General features: G+C 34.1%; 1 protein-coding gene across 1 annotated transcript in view; it reads left to right on the top strand.

Moving 5' to 3' along the window:
- Window positions 1-22,724, top strand: part of MS3_00011160 (uncharacterized protein) — a gene marked incomplete at both ends in the record, with an annotated part of 76,496 nt that overhangs the window by 36,519 nt on the left and 17,253 nt on the right. The window contains 6 exons of the mRNA XM_051219572.1: window positions 5,196-5,356; window positions 7,422-7,584; window positions 9,240-9,714; window positions 16,520-16,923; window positions 19,740-20,153; window positions 20,947-21,078. Coding sequence (XP_051064172.1) covers window positions 5,196-5,356; window positions 7,422-7,584; window positions 9,240-9,714; window positions 16,520-16,923; window positions 19,740-20,153; window positions 20,947-21,078 — 1,749 coding nt within the window. The remainder of the gene's footprint in view (window positions 1-5,195; window positions 5,357-7,421; window positions 7,585-9,239; window positions 9,715-16,519; window positions 16,924-19,739; window positions 20,154-20,946; window positions 21,079-22,724) is intronic.

The following is a 22,724-nucleotide window of genomic DNA, read 5'->3' as shown; positions in this document are numbered from 1 at the left end:
CACTGAAAAACAATTAGGATAGGATTCATATACCTTTAACCGTGATAAGTGAATTGTGAGTATTTCATTCATAACTGAATAACTAAACTGTAATTTACTTACGATATCACATTCGTGGTCAGTAACCATTTTGATGAGATAATAGCAACTTTTAATGTTAAACTAGACATTATAGTATGCCATTTAATCATCTATTATTCTATTGACAAATATATCTTTGAATGATTCTCATTTTCTTATATACGATTCACTGGAAACAATTTTTACCTATGCGATATTAGCAATAACCAGTAGTAAAAATTATTGATAGAAAATAAGAATTAATACAATGATACAATAATAAACATTCACTTGGTGTTGTTTGGCTTGTATCTTCCCATTGATGACTCAGTAGCTGAGTGGATAACGCGATGGCGTTTGCATCGAATGGTACTGAGTTCGAGTTCCAGAGTGAACATCAACACCTCTGAGATATAAGTACATCCAGCTGACGACGAGTCCCAAATAGGACGAAACATGCGTCAAACTGAATTCCACTGCTAGCCACTATTCCATCATTGCTTAATAATACATATTGTTCCAGATGAATGAAATAAATGGATTCTATCATGAAATTTTTATACTCTAGATCATCATTCTTGTTTTTTAATGGTAAACAAATTTCTTACTTCCCCCCCCGCCCCAAAAAAATGTTACGAATGATCATAATTTTATTAAACAATCAAACGTTTTTATCGTTTTGTTATTTCATCTTTTGAAATTTATTTCCAAGACAACAACAACAACATTACCTCCCATTTTGTAGTCATGAATTCATATTGTTTCCCTTTGGATAATATAATGAAAACTATGTTATTATATAATACATCATAGAACTAATCAATGTACAACATATTTATTAGTCAATATTCAATTGTTATTCATTTCATTTTTTTTTGTTTTAAAATGGATTTTAATTTCCTGTTCAATGTTAAAGATGTTTATATTACTTTCTATGGAATACAAGCACATGGCTAAGTATATATATATGGGTTGATGTATTCAATCAACATTATGAAAGGAACTATAGTGATTAGAAGACTTTTGTTATATGAAATATGTCAATCATTTAAAACAAAAAGAAACTAAGATAAACATGTAATTTTCTTTGAACTAATTCGTAAAAGTATTCGAACAACAATAATAATGTTTTTGGTTGAGATCATGAATCAATTAATGTTAGACCACCGTTGGAAACCTGGAAGCACTGGACGGCCGTTTCGTCCTAGTGTGGGACTCCTCAGAAGTGCGCATCCACGATCCCGCACCCCGCGGGATTCGAACCCAGGACCTACTGGCTTCGCGCCTGAGCACTTTACCATTAGACCACTGAGCCGGCACCCAATGGTGTTAGTGTCTAACATCAACCAATCCACGAAATTGCGCCACCGTACACCATTGTCTTCAGTGAGCTGATATCTCACAACAGACCTGGTTGAACTCCACTGGTAACGACTTCTCACTAGAACTCCAGGAGTGTCTCTTGAAGTCAGTTACTAGTGAGCAGATGATTATTATCAGGATGGGTTTTGTGGATATTTATAGTAATTTCAACAGTTGAGATCATGAGCCCTGGGTTTGAATCTCGTGGGGTGCGGGATCGTGGATGCGCATTACGGAGGAGTCCCATACTAGTACGAAACGGCCGTCCAGTGCTTCCAGGTTTCCAACGGTGGTCTAACATCAATCGGTTCATGATCTCGATCAAAAACTTGATAATCTCTACAACTCTTATAGTCTTTTAAAATAATTTTTAAGTTTAAAAGTTAACATTTCAAACAAATGTGTTTCAATATTTCATAAATAAAACTATTGACGGATTAAATAAGTTGTGAAGTCAACATCTGGAGGGAAGCACGGGATACAGGGAACATTTAGGATGCAGATGGACGATCTAGACTTCGCAGATGATCTGCTTGTTCTATCACAAACGCAACAACAAATGCAGGAGAAAATGACCAGGTTAGCAGCAGCCTCAGCAGCAGTAGGTCTCAATATACACAAAGGGAAAAGCAAGATTCTCCGATACAACACAGCATGCACCAATCCAGTCACAATTGACGGAGAAGATTTGGAAGATGAAAAAAACCTTTACATATTTGGGCAGCATCATTGATGAACACAGAGGATCTGATGCAGATATGAAGGCACGGATCGTTAAAGCAAGAGCAGCATATTTACAACTGAAGAACATCTGCAACTCAAAACAACTGTCTGTCAACCAACACCAAAGTCAACATTTTCAATAGAAATGTCAAGACAGTTCTACTGTATGGTAAGGAAACCTGAAGAACTACGAAAGCCATCATCCAGAAGATACAGGTGTTTATTAACAGTGGTCTACGCAAAATACTTCAGATCCATTGGCCGGACACTATTAGCAACAACGTACTGTGGGGGAGAACAAACCAGATCCCGTAGGAGGAGGAAGAAATCAGGAAGAAGCGCTGGAAGTGGATAGGACACACATTGAGGAAAGCACCCAACTGCGTCACAAGACAAGCCCTCACATGGAATTCTGAAGGCCAAAGAAAAAGAGGAAGACCAAAGAACACATTACGCCGGGAAATGGAGGTAGACATGAGGAGAATGAACAAGAATTGGATGGAATTAGAAAATAAGGCGGAGGACAGAGTGGGTTGGAGAATGCTGGTCGGCGGACTATGCTCCATTAGGAGTAACAGGCGTAAGTAAGTAAGTAAGTAAGTAAGTAAATAAGTTCTGACGATTAAGGATGAATTTCTTTAAACTTCGATGAAATAAAATAAAATGAAATATTCGTACGTTTTTGTCAAAGGTAAAATGTAGTGAATATAAAACACTTTATCATCAATTGATTCACCTATCGGTTATCTACATATTTCTCTACCGATACTGACATAATGAACATTGACGATAAAACAAAATCCGTCTTGTGCACAGTAAGATGTTAGTTCTTTTCGAATAGACTTCATCGCTCACGTTTATTCTGTTTGAAGTGTGTCTTGATAATATAGTTTAAAAACAGATATGTTGATTGCCTAGATGTCCTTGAAGGAAAAAGTAATAGAGTATTGATTTTTCATCAAACCAACATTTTGATCGACTGTAGTGAATGACAAGAGTATGAATATTGAATTTCAAGCCATTATTTTCAACACTTTTTATGGTATTGAAAGTATCCTACGTTTTCTTGTAAACATTTTTGATTTTATAAATAGTTGCTTAAATGAATGTTCATGATTCACTTTTGATTTGTTGTATTAGTTTTCACATTCACATCACATTTTAATAGATCATGTTTACTGGTATACTAAATAACCGCAATTCCTTCATCAGTCAAATCCTGGTACAAATAAATGGTGCATATAGGCTCCAGTATCCTGAGGGAACAAATGGCGTATGAACCAATTGTTGGTCACCAGCTACCATGGGACTGCATCTCCTTACGTTGATACACTGCCTTGTAGATCAGACCTTCAGGTCAAAGGATCGGGGAGTGACCCCCTAAGTAAACCACCTGCTTCGGTTTACGCACCCGGGCAGTATCACAGCCCTCACACATATCGAATGAGATTTGTGTGGCGCATATGTATTTGGTGCCTCCTTGTACCAATATCTATGTTTTAAAATAAATAAATAAATAAATAAGTGAATATGAAGTTTGCTTCATAAAAGAAAATGTAGTAAATCGACATTTATGTACATCACATTTATGGGAAAAGTCAGTTATTATTTGTCCTACGCTTCTGTTACACTTTTTCCACTCTTTACACACTTTGAATGAACAGACTAGGATTGTTATTAGCATTGTAATGACTAAGATTATGGTAATTCTCGAATACTCCTTGCTTAATGGTTTCTACACTCCTTATGAAATTAATAACCATACCAATTTACAATGAAAGGATATCTTGATCTGAATAGTTTTCATCCATATGTGTACTGTTTTGTATTGCAAATTTTTTTTAATGTGCTGGTTGCCATGCAACTATTTCATACTTCCGCTATATCTTCATATATTTTTTAAGTATCATATATTGTGTGAGTAAATGTCATCATTGTTGTGTATTGTAATGCTTCATTCAAATGCTAATAATTGATATACGACACTGTTTTGCACAATACTGATACATATATTACTTATATCAAAATTTTACTAAGGAACAAATGTACAAGTCAAATCACCAATCACTTCAATTTATGATATGTATTCATTGGAAAGCTAAATGTGGTATCACAAATAGTGATAAGTGCCTCAAAGACAGAACAGAAAGTCAAATGTCTACATTTTTCTGTTTCGTTAAGTAACATGTGAAAAGAATTGTAAGCAGAAAATACCAGCATCAGTAATATTGCAGTGAACAAAACCACGGATGGAGACAATCAAATATGTTTAACACTAAAATTACAGACTATTTCAATAAAATCTGAATACCATATAGTAAATCGTCAATTTGCAAAATATTAATGCATCATATCAAACTGAACTGTTTCTGTTGCAAACACCAATTCATTGTCTCCCATTCCATTGCTCATGCGTTTTCTAACAAATTTCATTGTGTTCTCGCTCTTCTTTTCTTGATCTTCCCCTCATCTTCTGCTGCCAGACATTACGTTCTTGACTCGCATAATATACTACTTACATCTATATAAGTAGCACACTCCACAATATAACCACAGTTATTAAAACTGTCACTATTGGTTTAGGAGAATTGAATGTCATTAAAGTTCTCAATTAGCTTTTTATCATGAAATTCTATTTTGAATACTGCATAAATGAATACTTAATGAATAATACCTCAATTCATTCGGAAATGATGGTCGATAAGGCTGAACTGCAACTAAGAGGGTATGGATTACTTCTAATAAATACATTTCAATGATTATGTCTTTAGGTCTATCAATGAGCTTGCTTAACCTCTAAACTATTAAGTTGAATTTCAATCGTTCACATATTTAATCTCATTCATTTCTTGATACAGCCATACGATTGTAAGATAAAAACAACTGTTTCTATCTTCTAATGTAAATTAAGTTCATCAGTCTGAACTTTCTACTAGGTACTTTGAGAGGTAAATGCGTCAATCCAGATAAGAACTAAATCAATCATTCTCTATTAAACTAATTTTAAATAATCTTAGTTTAATGATTTACCCAATTTGCATTACTTCCAGGAACATTCCAAGATCCTATCAAATCTTGATAACCAAAATCAGAATACTGAAGTAAAGTTAAAAATGCAGAGTTTAATCAAGAAATTTTGGAAAATTCAAATATTTGTTTATGAACATACTAAAGAACTGAAAGCACAAAAACACATTTATCAACTTTATAGGTAAGTTTCGCTATCGTTATCATTGCTCTCGTAATCATCATCATCAAACAATTTATAAATGATCAGAAAGACGTTTTGTGGATATTATGGTGATTTAATAGTTGAATTTATGAGTCAATTAAACCTAGGTCACCATGAAAAACCTGTTGTGAGATAGTAACTCACTAAAAACGATGGTAGATAGTGGCTCAATTCCGTAGATTGGTTGAAGTTAGACATTGATACTATTGGATGCTGACTATGTGGTATAGAGGTTAAGCGTTCGCGCACAAAACTGGTTAGTGCTGGGTTCAAATCTCGTAAGCGGGATCGTGAATGCAAACTAGTGGAATGAAACAACCGTCCAGTGCTTTCAGGTTTTTCATGATGGTCTAGCTTTCATCGATTCATAACTATTAAATTTATAAATCACTGAATCATTTTATATAGCTAGTTAGTACTATAGTGGAAATGTTTCGATATCATTCATTGATGAATCATAATTTTCTTGACCGTTGTCACAAAGCTTTTAAACTAGCGTGATATCCGGACCAAATCGATAAGAGGATTCTATTGACCTAATTAAATAAACATGACTTCATTAAAATTGAGTTTTATTTATTACGTGCGAGACCAGTTACATTCATTTTAATAAGCAGTCCTGTTCAATTAAATTATCAGAGCGTAAACAAATATACATATTTATTATTATCTTTATGCACGCAATTATGCTGAGATATTCTGAAGTAATACAAACGAAATATAAAGTTTTAAGAATCTGCCATCCACAGAGTGAAGGTTATTAGATTGTAAATAGTTGCCAATTGGCAACAAAATCTGACATGTGTAATATGTAAATGAATTTCTTTTTTTTAAAAATTATTGTTGGGTCGGCTTCCGGAGAACTTCAACGGAGCCTCCAGAGGCCCAAAAGGAGCCAAAGAGTCCTAGCCAATCAGAGTATGATAGAACGTTCGAGAATTCCAGTGTGGCGTGCTATCTTTGGTCGGTAGCATAATATAACGTTAACGGATTGGCTGAAATACGATGTTGATTTAACAGACGCCAACATCTATAAATACCCTTGATTTTCTGTACAAGAATGAACCTTGGAATAAAGTGTTTTCTCTCATACTTGTGTCTTCTCTCTGGAGTTAAAGTCGCCGTGTAGTTCTAGACTGCGGGTTACTGGAATAGCTTAGGAATCGTATATAGCGTTCAACCTACACGACTTATCAGTGGCGACGGGGATGGGATTCGAACCCATGCGGGGAGACCCCAATGGATTAGCAACCCATTAGATACAATTTTTTTATCAGAAGGGGTTTGTGGAGATTTTTAGAAATTTCACAGATCGAAATCATGAGTCCATTGAAGTTAGACCACCATGGAAAACATGGAAGCATTGGACGGTCGTTTCGTCCTAGTATGGGACTTCTCAGTGGCAGTGCACATCCACGGTCCCGCACCTCACGAGATTTGAACTCAGGATCTATCAGTCTTGCGCCAATTTTTTTACCAAAATTAAATAGAGACCCTAATGAAAGGTTATCAAGATCACTTATGTGCCATAATTATGTAAAACCGCAAAACTGCATTCCAAGATGTTCTTAGTGGAAAAGAATAGTTCACTCTTTAAGATGCATACTATGAATAGAATGACACAGAATTATGTTTTATTAGTATTCTAAAAAGATATCATTTTAAATAATATTGCGTGTGATTAATTTAAGGTGAAACAGTCGATCTTCTTTTGACGATGGAAACTCAAAAGAATATAAGGTCATTTCGGTTCAAGTTGGAGGAATCCACATTTTAGCGTCCCTTATGTGTTACAACTCTAACAAGCTTAAATATATTTAACAATGAGGAATAACATAAAGTTATTCCATATAACTCAGTTTTCATGGATGGTTTAACTAAAGTTAGATCGTTTCATTTGTGTAGTCTTCATAACTTGATTTGTTCTATCGATGCTTAGTGTATAAATAAATGATGTATGATCACTTTTCCAATAATTTACCTTACGAAAAAGTGTACTTCAGCTTTAAATAGCCTGAATATGATTATTGAATTTTTTTTTCAGAGATTTAGAAAATGAAAGGATTTGGACTCATGAAAAACTTCTTTTAGCCGATAACACTTATATTGGTCGTTCCTTATTTGCTGTAAATCAGCTAATCAGGCAACATCAATTACTCATAAAAGAAGTAGCTAATAGGACAAATAGAATGGAAATCACGATACAAGTGGGTAAATTTCTAAACTATGAGTATTCATGCTATTTGGCATGAGATTATTATATTTGACACGACTTACATTGCATATTCTTTACCAATGGTTTTTGTAAATAATACCAACTGAGAACATAATGAACTATATATCTGTTTCTTCTCCACTGAAACTCGTTGGATGTGGTTAAAAGCAACTGAGTATCCAATCAGTCAATGATCTATTGCTAATGTATCAGAAAATGGTAGGAATCGTGTTATTTAGATCTATAGGTATCATTGTAGTGAACAGAACGTGGGTGGAGACAATCGAATGTTTTTAGCACAAAACTACAGAGTTACTTGGTAAAATAGAAAAACCATATAGTAAATCGTTAATTTACAAAATATCAATCCATCATATCAACCTGAGCTGTCCCCGTTGCAAACATCAATCTATTGTCTCACATTTCATTGTTCATGCGTTCTCTTACAAATTGCATTGTGTTCCCGCTTTTCCTTTCTTGATCTTCCCCCATCTTCTGCTGCCAGACATTGCGCTTTTAACTCGCGTCATATACTACCTACATCAATATAAGTAGCACGCATCACATCATTACCAAGATTTGACTTGATAGTTTCAAATAAAATGAACATTAGGTTGATTGTTATAAATAAATTAATATATATTTGTAATATCTCAATGAGTAGAGAAAGTAAGTTTTTCGATTTTTCGTGACTCTCTGATTTTCTGAATAAGTGACTTACTCTGAGTCATGAAACGTCAGAAAATTTAGTTTTTCTACTCATTGAGATATTACAATGTTATAACTCAAAGGGACGCCGATTAGAGGGTAGTAACTTATCGATCAAATCAAAGGATTCAAAATCTCGATAGACTATTCTGGTCCGTTGTCCCTGACTCAGCTAACGCGATCAAGAAGTCTTGGCAAGGCGTAGAAAGTGTATTCTACAGGCAACCAGCAGAAACCAGGTCAGGTCAAGTCAAGTCAATCAGGCACACAAATCAAGCGTATTCATACAAATATTTATGATCGATATTGACATGGAAATCTTTTTAAGCATTAGTCAATAAGTTCATCAATTGACTGCCATCCAAATATTTAATCGATAAGATGAGATTACAAAATATGAGTTTTGGGGATCTATCGTTGGTTTATTCACTTTGAATATTACGTGCGTTATCAGAAATGAAAGTAGAGACAACCAACTTCTAACTCAGTAGTCAAGAGACACTATTCTCCTAGATTTTATTCCTTGTCGAGTTATAAATGTTTTCTGACCTGAAAACCTATTTTTTGCTCATCTAAATGACTATCTAGTTTTAAATATTTTGCGATTATAATGTAGAAAGATTTTTTTTAGGATGAAATAAACTACTCTATTCTTTAGAGGCAGTAATAGAAAGTTTATTCCATCCAATTGGTTATCACAGGGCACTTTTATATCTAACCTAAATGATAATCAGAAAAAAAGAGAAGAAATCATGCGTTCTTATATCCATTAATCACTATTTGACATTAATTTGGAGTAACGGGAAAAAACAAGCCCAGTTACTGCGATTTGTTCACATAAATATTTAGAGGGTGGTGGTGGGAGTTTATTTCAGTTTTCTATCACGATAACTCATTGTATAGTATCTGATATTTGTTTTCTTTTTTTTACGTTTCTAGGATGCAGATAATATTATAACGAAATTTCAGTCAACATTTGAAATAGTTATAGATGACGATTGTAAAACAATTCAACAATCGAAGATTAGATCGTCTGAGAAAACAATGACTATTCAAACAGACAATCATTCTATGATACAAATTGAATTATCAACTGATATAGGTGTAAAATATAAAATCCCTAAGAAAATTCTAATCGATTTGCATACATTAGTGATAGAATTACGTTATGATTTAAAAAATCTGATTGATCGAATGTCTAAACGTACTGAACGATTAAATATAGGCTTTCAATGTTTTACACATCTTGGTGAATTTGCAGAATTACGCAGTTGGTTACAAGAGTGTGAAGATATGTTACTTTTAGAATCAAGAGCTAGTCGTGATATAATTACAGCTAAAACGGAACTTAAAAAACATGCTCATATTGAATTTCGTGTAAATACGCTGTTAGCAAATTGTGTTTGTGATTTCAGTAAGTTTTACGATTTTTTCGATCATTATTTTATGTAAATCAGTTAGTTTTAAAGTTTTCAATTATGAGTGCTGTGTGTACACATTTCATAAGCAGTATAATTATCAATAATAAAGCAAAGTGTACCTGGTCGCGGCCCAGATAGCTCAGTGGTAACGTCTCTGACTGTGAAACTGGGTGACACGGGATCAAATCTGCCAGGGAGCACCAGTTCCCTCAAGATTACAGGTACACCTTGCTGACGAGTGCCAAGTAGCACGAAACCCGTGTCCAGGGTTTCCTGTCGACTACCCCCAACCACCATCTAAAATCTCAATATATAGTGCCCGCAGTATCGAGTCACCTAGACTGGTAGCCACATTGCATCATGATCGATAGCATTCGATGTGTACTAATAAGGACTGGACATGCATGACATTGATCACCACCCAGTGATCAATCAATTGTGATTACATGGGTATATTTTTGGTCTTCTGTTTGACTTATCTCTTAAACAAATTCAATAATTAAGCCATACTTCACTCGAAGCTTACTTTTTATACATTAGGCTTTTTGATATCTCGACACTGAAGTCATCTGATTATCTAACAATTTTTGGTCTAAAATATATATCAAAATAAATGGGATCATTCATAATCAAAATCAGAGTGGACTCTAACATGCTAATCGAGCCGGAAATATCTTTAACCAGTACTTGTAAATAATACCTAGTTGTTTATTCAGTAGCGATAACGGAATTATATTGGTGAAATAGTGTCAAAGGTTTGATTAACCTGACATTATACAGGATTGTATTTTCACTAAATTATCAGATCTTAGTAAGATAAGTAGTATGTTACTGACATATCATTTGCAGCTCTTTGTATTAGTATATTCATTCAATCCAACATTACTATTTCCAGTGATCTGTTATCTATTAATTGTCCTTCTTAATCTATAAAAAGAAGTTTTTCTATTTTGCTTAATACCATCCCTACATTTACACTTATTCATTTGATTTCCTTGAATATTGCCAATAGTTGACTAATCATGAAACTCTATTCTGTTAGTTTATTGTTATCAAATTTAATGTTTTGACTATACTCTGAAGGTTTCAATTAAAATAAAAGTGAAATCTGTCAACAACATTCACATCATATTGTGGATAAGTACTGCTATCCAACATCCAATATCATGTAAATATAAGTGAAAGCAATAACAGTTTTCCAATAAAAAGCCATATCCTGTTAATGGGTAGTTCTACTACTATCATGAACGGCTTACAATAATAAATAGTACACCCGGAAAAAACCATTTTATTAAGTTAGTTATTATTATGGGAAAACTTTAGGTAGACAATCTTTGAAAATCAAGTAATACTTGTTAAGCATTTTATGTGAATACGGAATTCCTCAGTATTGTGTAACTACCATCCAAATAAAAATCAAATCTATGGTACCAATTCTTCACGGCAAATTAGTAATCTGTAAATCACTGAGCTGAGATACAATAGTTCACGTTTTTTTATTATCGATAATTAGCATTACCAAACGACCGCTATAAATTGCTCTTATAGTTCAAACTTTTTAAGTTAATTTTTACATGCTAATTTTATGCCAGACTACGCGATCAATGATTGTGACACATCAGATCCTCACAAATTTATTCAGTTACTACAGTTTCATTACATTTCATCACTTGTATTCACATGAATAAATTCCAAATTCAACAACATAACATGATTGGAAAAAGTTTGAGTATGCGGTTGTTTTATGAATGAAACCTATAGTATGTTAGATGATTTTTGATTTCTGATCATTTCCCCAACGAAGCTGAGTAAAGACTACCGAGTCAAACATTAGTGTTACTTCTGATTTTGGATAAATATGGTTTCTTCGAAGAAGTTAGTTGTAGGAAACCTACTTATTCATATGTGTATTTCGTTTTAACTGTCAAAAAATCTATTGAATATTTGATATGCTGTTGTTGTTGTTGTTATCGTTGCTGTTGTTTACGATCAAATAGTAATCGGTAAAAAAAAGCATTCAACAAGTGATTATATTGTAGTGTCGGTTGCTATGTTCAGCCCATATACCTTATTCTAGCTTCTGGACAGGCCAGTTTATCCGTTCTTCATGAGAATCACACATTTTGATCTTGTTAATTATTCGCTTATCAATCTTGACTTTTGTTATGTGAGCGTATATATATGTGCACTTTTTATCCTATTCATTTACATGTTTGTAACTTAGTTTTGTGTGACTATAAATATTGATTACCACTTGATGAAATGAAGTTGGCTCACAAACCTCCACCACGTGTCATTTCGCTTCACTCTCTTTTATTCGCCTCATCCTTCTCATTTCCTGTCCCATTCCCGTATCTGTTATTCACCACCAATGCGATTTAACTGAAGGATTATGTACGAGGATAGTCGACATGTGTATTTCAATGACAATCAGTATGCAATCCAATTGGAGTCAGATATTAAAACTAAACTAATAATGAACTAAGTGAATTTCATTTATTAGAATTAGAATTATTCTCTCTCTAGATTTTAGATAATCTATATATTACGACTTTTTGACGTCTATTTAGCATTCAACCATGAAAAAGTGATTAGTTTTATAAGTGGACTGTCAAAACTACCATGTATAATTTGTTTTACTTATGATTTAACATTGAACAAAAAAGTAAAAGACTGTTGATTTCATTTAACTAGGCAACTAGGCAACAACATTATCAAATAAAATTTGTTTCAATATATATATATATTGAAGTAGATTTCAAGTTGTTGGGGGTTTTTTGTGGTTGTTGTTGTTGTTGTTCATAATTAAAATAATAATAATATTATTATTATGCTTCATTCAAAACCTAAAAGACATGAAAACGATTGTGTCACATCCCACTGTGTTTGCCAATTTAAATGTGTGTTTGGTCACACATACATAGGGAGGAACAATCGTGATCTCAACATTAGATTAGGGTCAGTGAACATGTACCCAAATGGCTGCAGAAACAAATACAATCAAGTGACCCAATAAGAGCAGAGGATAAACATCTATCATCCTCTATTGCTATACATATAATTGAGACAGGTCATAAGATTGATCTAAACTCAGCTTTTGTGGTGTTGTACAAGGGTAAAAGGGTGTATACTAAAGTTTATTGAAGCCTTAGCCATACGAAAATTCAAACCCCCTTTGTGTATTCAAAAACAGTTTGTTCTTACCTTAAACCTACCCTGGTAATATTGACTTATTATTCAAAGTGATTAGGTTTCGAATTGTGTTGACATTATTATTATTATTATCAGAATGGGTTTTGTGGAGATTTTTAGAAATTTCACAAGTTGAAATCATGAGTCAATTGAAGCTAGACCACCATGGAAAACCTGGAAGCACTGGACGGCCGTTTCGTCTTAGTATGGGACTCCTCCACTGAACCGGCATCCAATAGTATTAATGTATAACTTCAACCAATCCATGAAGTTGCGCTACCGTATACCATTGTCTTCCAGGTTTTCCATGGTGATCTGGCCTCAAGTGACATTTCGAATTGTTTATTCATTTATTCTTTAGAGAAGTAGCTTACACAAAGTCAAATTATATCAGCAATTCAATTTCTTTTGTTTTACTCATTGAGACATTGGAAGTTTATTATTTTATGATCATGAATATTGTATCATTAAAACAGTAGGGTAGACACAGTCAATTGATCAAACATCTAGGACATCACTATTTTTTTCAAATGTTCATTGAATGATCTAAATTTGTTTTGAGAAACTTTTATTAACTATCCGTTGGCTAAATGTATATTTCCTCATCAAAAATATTTATAACCTATCACAAATTGAATTACAGAGAAAATCAAGTAGAGCAACCACAGTTGTTCGATGAAAACTACGCTAATGTTAACGATTACATCGCAATATTCATGGAATCCTCTTTTTGGTGGAGTTTTGTTCTTTGAGCTGGATGGTTTGGTCGCGTGCGATCACCAAAATCATCCACCTGAACTACAAATCTTCTCCACCATCTCATGTTATCCTCACTTAGTCAATACTTTCTTGTTAGTTAGTTAGTTAATTGAAAGCAACGTATATGTTTTGTAACATTCGTTTCAAATTCAATAGTGTATTAGGCTTGAATCAGTTAAAAATAATCAATGGAATAAACGAATTTATTTTGACTTGTGCTGATGGGCGGCCTATACTCCTCCACGAAGAGTAACAGGAGTAAGAAAGTAATGATTTATACTAGGAACTGAGACTAACTGACTTCTGTTCAATTATTGAAAATTACCGTTTACTTATCAGTATTGAAAACGCATGTCTACTTGTAGTCATCAGTAATTTTTCTTTATTCAATTCAAGAATATTACTGGACTATGATTATTGATTCCTTTTATTCGTGTTTGGAATCGCTGTGAAGTTGATATATTACATTTTGTCTAAATTATTAATTACATTTTACTGGACACATGGGAATTGAGATTTGAGTTATTTTTTGTTTTAGTGTTGTTCCGTATTTATCTACTCAGTTTATTTGTCTATTTTGTATGATGTGCATAAAACCGTATTTTACTTTTGATGAAGTTCTTCATCAATTTTTATGATAAGTTCTAGTTTCAAAAGAACTGAGTATGGAAATGCATCATTCAATCTTTTAAAAAGTCACATTTTAGTAAACATATTATATCTGTCTAATTCAAATAAGTCGTGTTATTACATTAGAGGCTTGTTGTTTTCGTCTGATTTTGTGTTGTTTCCTAATATCCTTAATGATTCAACATTAAAAAGTAAATAAATTTATCCAATATTATGTATTTAAATGGGTATATACATATGTTTAGAAGTAAGTTACTTACTTACGCCTGTTACTCCTCGTGGTGGAGTATAAGCCGCCCACCAGCAATCTTCATCCAAACATGTTCTGGTCAATCCATTCTATTTGTTTCCGGTTGCTACTCATCCTTTTCATATTTCCTTCCATTTCCCAACGTAATGTGTTGTTTAGCCTTCCTCTCTTCTTTATCTCTTCACAATTCCAAGTTAGCGATTGTCTCGTGATGCAGTTTGATAATTTCCTTAATATGTCTGCTATCCAATTCCAGAGTGTTTTTCTAATTTCCTCTTCACCTGCAAGTTGGTTTGTTCTCTTCTACAGTAGGCTGTTGCCGATGGTATCTGATCAAAGGACATTTATTAACTTGCTTAGACAATTGTTTATAAATACTTGTAGCTTTTTGATGATGATTATGATGATTGATGTAGTTCTGTAAGTTTCAGCTTCGTACAGTAGGACTGTCTCGACGTTCGTATTGAAGATTGTGACTTTGATATTGGTTGACAGGCAGTTGTTTTGAGTTCCGTATGTTCTTCATAAAAAATTATAATAGACCTCAAATTAGTATTTGATTTCTGCTGTAATCCATAATGAAATAATTTCAATTTAACACTTATGAACAATAAAATAAGTCGTTTTAGGTGAAACATGTTTCAGTAATAATAATACAAAACAATTCTTGTCTCAGACAAATACAAAACTTAACGTTTTTTAAAGTTTTTATATCTAACATGATACAAGATATAAGCAAAGATGGATAGTGGCTAGCAGTGGAATCCAGGACGCGCGTTTCGTCCTGTTTAGGACTCGTCAGTTGGATGTACCTGCATCCACCGCTAGCCACTATCCATCTTTGCTTATAATGCTTGTAAATTAAGGCAATATAGAAGCAATACGCACAATATGCACACATGCCAATAAGAGACTGATCAATTTCAGTCCAAAAACATCAATGGGAAGATTCAAGTAAAACAATACCAAGTGAATGATATAAGATAGCTATTCCTACATCAACTTACTTTTAGAAGAAACGTTTCTGAAAAAAAGAGATACATCCTGTTACACATCAGTGAATTAAAGATCATACATACTCTTGATGTGTCTGATTTCAAACTATCAACTTCCATCAAAAGATTATTACTTCAAGCTTTTCAATTCATTTCAAATAAGAATTTTAGTAAAGCAAATAGAAACGTTTCGGAAGTTCATCAAACTTATCAACGCATGCTTCAAATGAGGTAATTAGATATTAAGTTCTTGTTTTTTGTTATTTAGCAATGAGTATTGCATTGTTGATGAATTGATACATACCCTGATGTAGTGGATATTGTAATAGAATATTTCAAGATTGAATAATATAGAAACTAATGTTGTAGTCATTGAAAATGAAGATTCCACCAAGTCTTCATTGTTTTTTTTTTGAATATGTGTTAGAATTACAACTAAACAGGACGTATATTTACTTCATGTTGTGGTGTATGATATTTTCCGATAGCTCCCGAATGCCCTGGTACGGCCGAGAGTGGGTTGGGCCCGCCCTTCCTCTAGAAATACTCTCACATGGCCACGCATATACAGCCTCTGCCAAGCAAGTCCTACTCACTGACTTCTCGTGGCCACAGTGTTGTTTACGAAAATGAGAGAACGAAATGCGAATGTCCGGTGCTTTAACCGGATTCCAAACTAATGGTGCACATGGGCTCCAGGATCCTGAAGGAACAAATGGCTACCATGGTACTGCATCTCCTCACAATGCTCCACTGCCTTGTGAATCAGACTTTTAGGTCAAAGGCTTGGGGAGTGGCCCCCCCCTGCTTCGGTCTTGGCACCCGGGCAGTATCACATCCCACACACACAAATATGGTGTGGCGCATATATATTTGGTGACCTCTTGTACCAATATTTATGTGTTCAAATAATGATAATAATATAGTATGATATTTTCTGATTGCTTGTGTTTTATTTCTTGGGAATAAAAGATCAGAAATCATTGAAACTAATCAATGAGTTTTTGGAACGTAAAGAAAAATACAAAAATCAACTAGATTTAATTAAAACAAATGAAAATCTACAAAAAGTTGTTGAGCGATTGTCTGAAATGCAAGCTGAGAAGTGGACTGCTCAAAGTCAATTGTCACAGTCTATTCTACATGATGAAAATATGAATAAAGTAAAACAAAGTTCATTTGAAAATTTAATAAATCGTCGTAAACTTCGTAGTCAAATTAAACAACTACGTAAACGTATCCAAGTTATACAGTCTATTCAACGAATTATGGACCGTCAATATGCAAGTCTGTTAGATGTTTGCGTACAGAAACGTCAACGTTTAGAAGAAATTCTATCTTTAAGCATTGTTTATGAAGAAGTTTCAGAATTGAAAGTAAGTTCAGCTACCTTAGTAATATATGTTTCCAACATCGAGCGTTTTGAATGAGATCTCATACAAAATATATCCAAACTGAAGTTGAGTTATCTTTATTATGTGTAGTCATTCTTGTTAGACTAACTTTAATACATGAGTCTTGATTAAACTATATTTAACTATATTGATAAAACACCAAATAGTGATGCTTAAGATGAACTACTTTGTATTTCTATGTTGTACTATGTTTTACTTAACCAATATTATTATCATTAGGATTATTAGAATTAGAGTATCGACAATCAATACAAATCTGCAACTAGATTACATTGTTTCAAAAACTTATTGACTTTATAAATGATCTTGATTGATTATGAAAAAGAGTGTATATATATACACCAAAGTAATCACTATTAATGAACTAGACAGCTAAGACTACAGGAACTCCAAATGATTGATGTACACTAATGAATTATATTATTCGAAATCATATTGCTCAACTGTGATGAATATGGAGACATAGATCTTTAGTGAAGATGACGTTTATGTTTACAACAAGTGGATAGAAACACTTTACATTGATTAAAAATAGGATGAAAAATGATATCTAAACAAAAAAGTGTTAAGGTAAACATACACGATCAAACAATACGTTTTAACATAAAATTGATATCTCATAGGTAGAACCGTGTCTGACGTACTACCTGCCATTCTTCATAATTACTTCAAAATGATCAGATTTCACGAAGATCTGCCTAATTCACCAGTCATACTTTAGCCAAAAATCGAAGAACACTAGTCACTCGATACATTTCAAAGTATAATAAAAATTTATTGCACAATCAAGCTTTCAAATGTAAGAAGGGTTTGTCCCCACAACTTCACAACATAAAGTTCAAAAGTTGGAATGACCTAGTACATAAAATTATGCTTCTACTAGGAATCAAAAGTTTTCAAATTAAAATGTAGTCATCGGTAAAATTTAAAGTAATTTCACTCTGAAATATTGGCAAAAGTCAAATAAAAAGATATAAACTTGATTTACTTATTGTGCGATAATGCCAAAGCCATACAGTCCTCATTTAATTAGTTGGCAATCAATGTCCGTAGGTATGGTATGTGCTTTGCACCTTCGAAGTGCAAAGTAATTCTACAAGACTGGCAGGATTCTAATCCTGTACTCACCCTGGACGGTGAGCAGATAGAAGTAGTCGAGAAATTCGTGTATCTAGGTAGCTGCATAAGTGCTGGTGGTGGTGTGAGTGATGAGATCAATGCACGTATGGTGAAAGACAGAGCGGCTTATGCCAATCTGGGCCATCTTTGGCGCCTTTGTGATGTCACTCTGGCTGAAAAAGGTTGGATCTACAACGCGTCAGTGAGAGCAGTTTTGCCCTATGCTTGTGAAACCTGGCCTCTCCGAGTTGAGGACGTTAGACGACTCTCTGTGTTCGACCATCGTTGTCTCCGAAGGATTGCTGACATCCAGTGGCAACACCATGTCAGTAATTCATGGGTTCGGCATCGTGTGTTCGGGCGTACAGCAACAATGCAATTGGTGTCACCAACTTGAAACACCGACTTCGGTGGCTTGGACATGTTCTCCGAATGTCGTCCCAGAGAGTTCCACGTCGTGCATTACTTGCCGACTCTGGGACTGGTTGGAAGAAGCGGAGAGGTGGTCAGTGCATGACATGGTGTCGTGGTATGAAAGAAAGCTGCAAAGCACTGGCTTCTGTCGGTCCTTCATGACTCCCTGGTTGGGGTCCGAGAGATGGTGCTACACAGTGGCTAGAGACGTTATGAGATATGGCTGAGAATAGAAGCCAGTTGCAATCCTGCTGTAACCTTCTTTTACTTTCTTCATAAAAAGTGGTTATATCTTCCTTAACTAAAAAGATTCTTTCTGATTGTACCTTTTCGTTTCCCCCATTATTATCACTATTACACTACCCCACACTAATCTGGCCGTTATTGTTCTCTTTTTTTTCCTTCTCTTTAAATTCTCATTTGATTTGTGTGGCGCATATATATTCGATGCCCTCTTGTACCAATATTTATGCGTTCAAATAAATAAAATAAATTACCCGATCCACGATGATCAATACTTCAAATGAAATTTTGAACGACATTATATCCGAATTCAGTTATTAACATACAACAGATGATTTTAGTTAGCTGACGATACTGAAGTTTAAACAATTTGGTCGATAGACCTACTGATTTAAATTTTAAGTAGTTTGTTCTCCTTAACGTTTTTTACTGATTATGATTTCAAACATTATTTAATTCGTTTTTATTAGATGAACCTTTACTGAATTGAAGATAACGACAAATCTCTTATTTGACTTTTTTAATATAATAAACATATCCGTTAGCTTCATTGTTGTAGAAGCCTTACTTACAAGGGTATACCAGTTCAAAATAGTTGTGCACTCAAATGAGCCTATATGAAAGGTGAATAGTTCAGTTTTTAACCCTTAACAATCAGTATAAATTTATATATATAATCAGCATTCGTCTATGTATCATGACAAATGCGTTTACGCATTTATACGGTATATCTGCCTACAATTATTAACGTCATTATTGAACGTATTTCAATCGACTCATTTGAGAAAGTCATTTTCAAGGTTTGAATATAAAGTGTTTTGTATAAATGCTTCATAATAACATTTAGTTCACTTACAACATACAATGATATCTGTAACAAAAAGTTCATTTTGTCAACATGTTTGTGTTCATAAAAGTGTTTAATAGTTAAATTTGCTCATATAGATTTCTCATAAGTATCTACATATTCTACAAATTTCATCTGATTTTTTTTACTTCAGAATTGGTTAAATCAACAAATCACTATAGCTTCTTCAACATATACCGGTCGAAGTTTGAATGAATGTGTATGTATTATCAATCGATTCATACATTTTGGTGAAAATCTTCTAGGTGAATCTTTTACATCATTTGTAGAAGTTGAACTACATTCATTTGATCCTATTTCAACAGTATATACCATAAACATAACTGATCAATTTGTACATACATCTGGTTTAGCTTCTGAACGTACAGCAAGAGTTATGAATATGTGTCGTTGTTTAATACGTACAAAACATTCAGATTCTCCACGTATTGCATTTTGGCAAGATATTATTTCAGAAACATGGGCTGATCTACGTGAATTAATTTGTTCACGAGTAAAATTATTAATTTCAGCTGCTCATCGATTTATTTTTATAATTCGTTGCTCTGTAAGTTTTTTGTTCTTATTCATTTTGCACTGATACACTTTCTTCATACACGTAAAGGTGTCACATGAACTTTGAAAAATATAGGAAACAGAGTCAGTGATGAAATAATACATCATGTATCGATATTATTCTCCACAATTTGCCATCACGTTAAGAATGACATTTAAATATATTTTTGTCTTGTAAAAACCGTCATTCTCTTTGTTGATCATGATGGATTATTTTAGGATGGCAGGAACTGTATTAAGATTATCAGGGGGTATTACTTACAGGGAGATTATTTCACTGTTGAGTTATCATAAGTTATCAGCAGATATATCGTAAATCCTTTTTCCTACATTTTTCTTAATTTGATGATAAAATTTGTTTTTGACATTATGGAAATTGTTTCCTCTGCATGTAATGAGTCGTTTCGATGAGATTGGTGGTATGGTTTGCTGGTGATTCTGTAAACATCATGTTGCATACTAACTCTCGATGAATAATGTTCAACTAAAAACAAAGAATACATTTTTAAGACTTTTAGAGTGATTTGCTAAATGAATTCATGAGTCAATTGAAGCTAGACTACCATGGAAAAAATGTGGAAGCACTGGACGACCGTTTTGTCGTAGTATGGGACTCAAGCGAAATCTGATTAAGTAATCCACTCTTCTAATTTTATTCTACGACCAAGAAAATGACAGAAAATCTGAGTTCGGTCATTGAAATTTTAAGTCACTACATTGTATTGTAATTGTCAACTTGAAAGTAATCGTCTTTCACCCATTGGCACATTCTCTACTAATCACAGGAAACTTTGAAACTTGTTCAAGAAAAATCCGATCAGTTGTCTCAATCCATTGGTAAAGACGTACAAGCCATTTGTAAACAACTTTCATTGTTATCTGCATTTGAACAAGATGTCCAAGCTCTTGAACCACTAGTAAGTTGTTAAATCAACCGTTCATAAATATTTTGTATCACAAATTAAATAGTTGCATCTGTTAGTTCATTGGACTTGAAGTGATTGTGACACAGATAATGTAAAGAATGTCCTGAGTTTCAAGTTTATCCAGATCGGAAACAAAACTTCTTAACCAACAAAAATGATCTATCATATTAAGAAACAAGGATATGAAAACTGTTAATAAGAGAAAGTTCCATTTCCGATGACATCGTAATCATATCTATGGTCATTCTAAATATGAAGAATATTTTACTTTAAGTTGAAATACTCTTACTTGAATGATAGGTTTGTAATAGTGGCTAACAGTGGAATCCGAATCCAAGACGCGCGTTTCGTCCTGTTTGGGACTCGTCAGCTGGATATACGTGCATCTCAGAGTTGATGTTCACTCTGGGACTCGAACTCAGTACCATTCGCTTCAAACGCCATCGCATTATCCACTCAGCTACTGAGGTTTGTAAGTTTTAAAGATCGAAAGGATTCGTATTTCATTGATAATTATTGAAATGCAGCAGTGTAAAAACGTTTTCTAGAAGAGAGTTAAAGAACATAACTACCGGTACGAACAATATGATGAAAGTGAAAAGAAAAACATATAGGTTGTAAAATTAACTGATCAACAAGAATGTAAATTTAAAAAGAGATACTAAATGCTTGCTTAATTACGACTGTTACTCCTTGTGGAGGAGCGAAGGCCATTCATCTGCAATCTCCACTCGACTCTGTTCTGGGCAATCTTTTTCAGTTGTTTCCAGTTGCGATTCATCCTTTTCATGTCTGTTTCCAATACTCGGCGCAATGCATTTTTTTGTTATTCCTCTTTTCCATTTCTAATCAGGATTCCAAGTTAGCGATTGCGTCGTGATGCAATTTGATGAATTCCTACCCACTTCTAAAGTCTTTTCCTCATTTCCTCTTCATTTGGAAGCTGGTTCGTTCTCCCTCACAGTAGGCTGTTTCTGATGGTATTCGGCAAACGAACACTGGGTATCTTCAGCAGACAATTGTTTAAAAACACTTGTACATTTTTGATGGTGGTTGTGGTAGTTCTTCAAGTTTCAACTCCGTACAGCAGGACCGTCTCGACGTTCGTAATAAAAACTCTAACTTTGATATTGGTTGAGAGTTGTTTTTAGTCCCATATGTTCTTCAATTGTAGGAATGCTTCTCTTGATTTGCCAATCCTCGCCTTTACGTCTGCATTGGATCATCCTTGTCCATTGATGATGCTGATCCGCCAGGTACGTGAATGTCTGCACCTCTTCCAGAGTTTCTCCATCGAATGTGATTGGGTTGGTTGTTCTCCGTGTTAAATTTGAGAATCTTGGTTTTTGCCTTGCTTATGTTGAGGCCTACTGATGCAGCGGCGGCTGCAACACTAGTTCTCTTCACCTGCATTTGTTCATGTGTATGTGATCGAAGGGTCACATCATCTGTGAAGTCTAAATCTTCTATTTGTTTCTAATCTATCCATTGTATTCCGTGCTTCACCTCAGATGTGGAGGTCTTCCTAATCTAGTCAACCAACGGAAGAAAGAAGAAGGGAAAGAGTAAGCTACCCTATCTGACTCCGGTCCTCACACCGATCGAGTCTGTCAGCTCTTCTGCATTCACGACTTTGC

Source organism: Schistosoma haematobium, chromosome 7 (genome assembly GCF_000699445.3).
Source record: "Schistosoma haematobium chromosome 7, whole genome shotgun sequence".
NCBI classification, from domain to species: domain Eukaryota; kingdom Metazoa; phylum Platyhelminthes; class Trematoda; order Strigeidida; family Schistosomatidae; genus Schistosoma; species Schistosoma haematobium.
The sequence above is the reverse complement of the archived record's forward strand: the minus strand, read 5'-3'. Positions and strand labels throughout refer to the sequence as shown.